Source organism: Anomaloglossus baeobatrachus, chromosome 3 (assembly GCF_048569485.1).
Source record: "Anomaloglossus baeobatrachus isolate aAnoBae1 chromosome 3, aAnoBae1.hap1, whole genome shotgun sequence".
Classification (NCBI taxonomy): domain Eukaryota; kingdom Metazoa; phylum Chordata; class Amphibia; order Anura; family Aromobatidae; genus Anomaloglossus; species Anomaloglossus baeobatrachus.
The window spans coordinates 541,854,035-541,860,034 of record NC_134355.1 but is presented as its reverse complement, the minus strand read 5'-3'; the positions used below and the strand labels follow the sequence as shown (position 1 = coordinate 541,860,034).

At 41.3% G+C, this 6,000-nt stretch overlaps 1 protein-coding gene across 1 annotated transcript in view; it reads right to left on the bottom strand.

The window, feature by feature from the left end:
- Positions 1–2,117: 2,117 nt before the first annotated feature.
- Positions 2,118–6,000, bottom strand: part of LOC142295519 (mast cell carboxypeptidase A-like) — a 29,937-nt gene continuing 26,054 nt past the window's right edge. The window contains exon 11 of the mRNA XM_075338619.1: positions 2,118–2,438. Within this exon, the coding sequence (XP_075194734.1) occupies positions 2,251–2,438 (188 nt within the window). The 3' untranslated portion in view covers positions 2,118–2,250. The remainder of the gene's footprint in view (positions 2,439–6,000) is intronic.

Sequence of the window (6,000 nt, the reverse complement as noted above, 5' to 3'; positions counted from 1 at the left end):
CAGATAGCTAAATGTATTTTTCATTGTTCATAGTATCTCTATAGCAGTAATGCTTTACCATTTTTCATGTTTATATTTTGATAGTGGTTAGTGTGCAGCTTATTATCCTACTTACATAATATATTGGTGCCTCACATCCTCATAATTGAGTCTTTACCCTTGATTTTAGTGTCACATTATCTTTATATGTAATTGCGTATTATATTATGTTCAATAAATTTCATTCTTATTTTATTGGTGGATATTTGACTCCATGTTTTTTGTAGAATTTCTATAGCATTTTGGAGTTTTTCCCTTTATTTTTCTGGGTATTTTTGTTGCTTTTGCCTTAACTTCTTCGTATTAATGTGTGTTACTATTAACCTAAAGACTCCATTACACGCAGCGATATCGCAAGCGATATCGCTTGCGAGCATACCCGCCCCCGTCGTTTGTGCGTCACAGGCAAATCACTGCCCGTGGCGCACAGCATCGTTAAGAGCAGTCATGCGTACTTACCTGCCTAGCGACGTCGCTGTGGCCCGCGAACCGCCTCCTTTCTAAGGGGGAGGTTCGATCGGCGTCACAACAGCGTCACTAAGTGGCCGCCCAATAGAAGCGAAGGGGCGGAGATGAGCGGGACGTAACATCCCACCCACCTCCTTCCTTCCGCATTTCCAGTGGCCGCAGGTAAGCTGTAGTTCGTCGTTCCCAAGGTGTCACACGTAGCGATGTGTGCTGCCTCGGGAACGACGAACAACCTGCGTGCTCAACAATCAACGATTTTTTAAAAAGAAATGACGTGTCAACGATGGAGGATAAGGTGAGTATTTTCTATCGTTAACGGTCACTCCTTGCTCTCACACGCAACGACGTCGCTAACGATGCCGGATGTGCGTTCGGAATACGTGACCCCGGTGATATATCGTTAGATATGTCATTGCGTGTAACGGGGCCTTTACACTAACTTGTATAGAGGGCCATAAAACTGTATGCTCATCTTCAGATGAACTTATACAAAGGTTTTTGTAAGAAGTGAAGTAGGGATTTTTCAACAATTGAAAGATATCACCTTACATTAGGATAAATGTTACTGATCTCTGGGAGTACCACTGCAGTGACCACAAGTATTTCCAAGAATGGATCCTACAGAGCCCATCTGATTGGCGTGCAAGTTGCCCATGTTCCCACCATTCTATTCATTGTCAATGAGACTTCTACAGAAAGCTGAGTACAGTGCTACAATATATCCAGCTGCCCTACAAACAATGAATGGAGCTGAGCTGCGCATGCTTACCCTTTGCTCTATTCAGATATTTTCTGGAGATCTGTGTTCTTGGGATTGATGATACCCTCAGATATCAGTAAGTTGTTATCTTTCATCCCAGTGATATCTTTCTGGGAACACCCCTTTAATGTCCCCATTTTATTTTGAAAGGGAACATGTCACCAGGTTTTTCCCTTATGAACTGCAGCCACCACCAGTAAGCTCTTATATACAGCATTCCAGAGTACTGTCTATAAGTGCCCAGGCAGCTCTGTAGAGCGTAACAAAACACCAACAGCAAAGTACTGTAATGTGCTGGTGTGAGAAAAGGTCAAAGACCACACGTGCATTCGCACTTTAGTACTTTGATATGACCTCAGCAGGGCAAATCAAAGTGTGCATGCACAAGAGCACAATGGAGGCTTCTGTGTGGATGACACAGGACATGTCATGCACAAAGGCCTGGCCAAGAAAATGGTGATCGCAAAAGGTGGAGGAGGTGCTAAACCGAGAGGAGCGACGCCCATCGGACCGGATTGCCGCCTAAGTGAGTATAATAAGGGTCATTTTTATGTTCTACAGAGTGGCCTGGCTCTTATATACAGCATTCTGGAATGCTATATATAAGAGCTTATTCCTGGTGGCCACAGATTATAAGGAAAAAACCTGGTGACAGGTTCCTTTTAAGTGACTTTACTTTTTTGTTTCTTGCCCATTAACTGCACATTAGCTTTTAAAACTTTGAAATCTCTGAGAAAGCCTTTATTTAGCTATGGGCTTTAATATGAAGATAAGACATTTTACATACTGACACACATTATAAAAAAGACTACAACTTAGGTGCAAAAAATGCAAAATAAAACTTTATTGAAGGTGATTAATCTCAGATTATGTTATTGCATAAAAATAATAAAATATTTTACTGTCATTATTTTAAAGAAAGTGAAGAAAAAGAGAAAGCTTTGAAGTGATGTGTAAAATGAAGCGATGTGCTACGCAGTGTCTTAAATCTCCTTATCAATGAGATAGCTGGCAATGCTTTTCACAGCCAACATGGTCTCCCTGCAGGTTGGTTCTATATCATGCTCAGGAAGCAGAAAACCAAATAGACCTTCATCGCGGAGCTCAAATCCAAATGAGTACTTAATGCCTTCATCATATATCCAGTCGATAGAAGAGCCAGAAGCTGGATCTGCAAACAGATATTAGTTAATAGCAATTATATATATCTAGCAACATGTAGTATTTATAGGATCGTGTTTTCTCAAGCCAATGGGAGTCATTTCACTGGAATAAGAACTGTGACATATAAGGGCTTTCTCTCAATGTGCCCAAAGGGCTTCAATAGTCAGAAAGAGGCCTAAAAGAGTGTTTTTCTTTTGTCTCTTTGCAGCCGGTGCACATCTGTCGGCAGCAAAAAAGGTTAGTAGAGTATGCTACCATTGTGGAAAATGTATTATAAACGTGGACTGGGAGGCATAATTTAATTTCTTGGAAGCCTATAGGTGAGAAATGCAGCAATAATATGCATCCATTAATCGTTTATGCCACAAGGTATTTATGAAATATATGTTAAGTAACTAGCAATATGGCTTATGGGTTATGGATGGTGCTGGGTACCATCTATTATTGTGTCGCCCAGGAAATGGGGTACTCGGTCCCGGGCAGTGTATCACTGGGGAATGTCTCTTTGGAGGCCGTTGCCCGGTCCCGTGCCCTGGGTGCTTTTTAATAGGGAATATTTACAAGGGAGATTAAAGTCATTTGTGTGATGCCACCTGCCGGTTGCTGTTCAGGTTGTGGAACCGCCGCTGCTGAGTTGATTATTATTATTATTATTGATTTTATTACTCGTGAGGATGCAGTTCCTAGTAGTGCCCTGAGTGGCTCAGGGGCACTACATTATGACCTCCATGTATGATATACATCAGGAACTTTTCCCAGTATACAGTATAACACAAAAGTTAATACACGCTTAACATTTTTGTAAATATTTTATTATATCTATTTATGGGACAATAACACTGAAGATATGACACTCTGATACAATGTAAAGTACTCAGGCAGCTTGTATAACAGTGTAAATTTGTTGTGTCCTCTAAATAACTCAACACACAGCCATTAATTTCTAACCTGCTGGCAACAAAAGTGACTACACCACTAGGTGAAAATAGTAAAAGTCAACCCTGGGTGATGTCAGGGTTCACCCAAGTCCATGGCTTAGCCATGGACTCCATTGAGCTTTGACTGTCACTGTGCTAGTCTCGCATCTGTATCACCCGAGACGGCGCACACTCTCCTGACAGGAGCAGGTCGGCTGCATGTAATCCCATGCAGCTGAGGCACTCCTGTCAGGAGAGTGTGCACTGTGCCGGGTGATACTGATACGACACTCGCAGGAATCATACCTAAGTGGCATCTTACCCTCACTGTCAGCCAGCTTCTTGCTCTGTAGAAATGGCTCTCAACTCCTTCCCAGTTGGCCACCTCTCGCATTCCAGGTCCTGCCGGCTAATGGACCAGGAACCTCCTAACTGGCAGCATCCAGTACCCCCCTGGATCCACTCTCTCAGCTTTGGGGCCCTTAGCCATCCACCAGTCCAGTCTAAGGTGAGGGAAAGGTGTATGCACTGCTCTGGACCTTGTTCTTCTGCTCTGCCACCCTGAGGAAGCTCCCTCAGGGAGCTGCTCACTGTGTGTCCACTCTGTCTGGTCTCTCAAACTGCTCTGATGTAAAGTTAAACTTAACTGTCTGTTCTGTAACTCACTCCTGCTCATGCCCCTACCTGAGGAATGTTCCAGCCCGTTGTTATAGTCACCGGAAATTCCCCATGTCTCTGTGTGAGGCACCTGCTGTCTGTGTTTGCAAGGCTGTGTGATGCAAAATAAAAATTACTAGACCTTAACCTCTTCCTGCCAAGGATGGATGGACATTGTAAAGACACTTGTCTATACAGAGCGATGAAGCACAGCTGACATTGCTCTCTCTGCTTGTCGCTCTATAGAGATGCTTGTCTGTACAGAGTGATGAAGCAGAGCTGACATTGCTCTCCCTGCTTCTCGCTCTGTAGAGACGCTTGTCTGTGAGGGGGGGAAGGATTCAGGTAATTTAAGGTGTTGGAATTAGCGTATTCGACTTACCCCTACTGATGTCAGAAGGTATCAAATCCATTTGTAGAAAGAAAAAAGAAAAATATATAATGTATCCAACGGAGATGTGGGGAGTAGATGTTTTCACGGCTATGTCTTTTTTAAAATAGAAGATGATTTTTTTTCCTTTCTCTCTGGCTTCTACTAAAAGATAAGGATGGAATGTGTCTTTCCCCAATAGTGCCGTAAGTTCTGTTTAACCCTTTAAGTTCAGGATTTCACATTTTAGTTTCCTGCTCATACCTGAATGATTCAATTAATTTTGTAGGGGAAATTAGATTTCATGAGATATCTGAATTAGTTTCTGTGTTGTTTTGTTTTTTAATGGCGATTTATTCGAACAATATGTTTTTATTTTGTGACTCTATATTCAGATTCTATTCCCTTTTCTGTGTGTATGATTCTTTCTAAACAATTTATATTTTTTGCAAGATAGCCACCCAGTCACAGCTGTCACCTAATCATGTCTCAGTTATTTCTGCTATCAAAGTTTTTTTTTTCCTTGTGGATACAGTATATACGAACAGTGTTGTTTATCGTAAGGTTTTAAAATTCCCCAGCCATGTATATTGTTGTAAGATATACGTTATTTTCAGTGTTTGTCTAATTTTAGTTTCTAGTATGTAGCTAATTTATTACCTGCTGTCTTATTTTTTCTTTTAGGGAATACCAGCATTAAAAACTCTGAATTTTGCCACATTGGTAAACTAAAACTAAAAAACAACGGGGGGAAGAAGTTATACATTATACTCTCCAACAGTAGAGGGCACAGCAGGCATATTAGATAGGTTTTGAAGCTGGCTTTTCCTTTGCAACAGTTATGTTTACTAGATTACTATGAGGCATATCTGTTAACTGAAATAGGAAAATCTTTGTCTATATGTTTATTTGTTTATTTATTTGGTATTTTCAGTCATATGAAGTATAGATGACCACTAAATGTATTATGGTCAGAGTTAAAGTTATAAGAATGATCTAATGTATAATTTTTTTTCTTTTTGTTTTAATAGATGGAACAAGATGTTGGTCGAGTCTACACTGGATATGCTGCAGTTTACACAACATGAGGTAATCAAAATTTGTACCACTCCCTCCCCTCCTATCGGTACAGGAGGCAGTGACATATTAATGCCTCTCTAGATGGGTAGAACAGGAGTGGGTAAGAGTCTTTAGAGGTGTTTGTAGGTTGTAGATTTGTTCCTGTTGTCAAATGAGCTAGGTATACTGAAGAGAAAGTCTAGATCTGAGCTGATATAATCGAAAGGAGATCCCCGCACAGGTGCAGCTGACCAAGAAGCAGTGAACGGGCCTAGAGTTGAGAGTATTTCACCAATATGGACCATACCTCGGTGACACCTGTCATATCAGTGACTTCTGTCACTCTTTGTGTTCTTAAATCCCTACAGGAACAAGCAAATCAACAAGGAATGGAGTGTGACATGCAGGGATCCAGCTGACTGAGGAAGGTCTGTGGATAAAGGGTGGTAAGCTTTCTCTGCCATTAGATCTCTTCTTAATGATGGCCCAGGTAACCTATGAACTAAAATCTGTGAAAGATAATGGTCAGTGTGTGCTTTGTTGACACCAGGGTTCAGTAGTCAGGT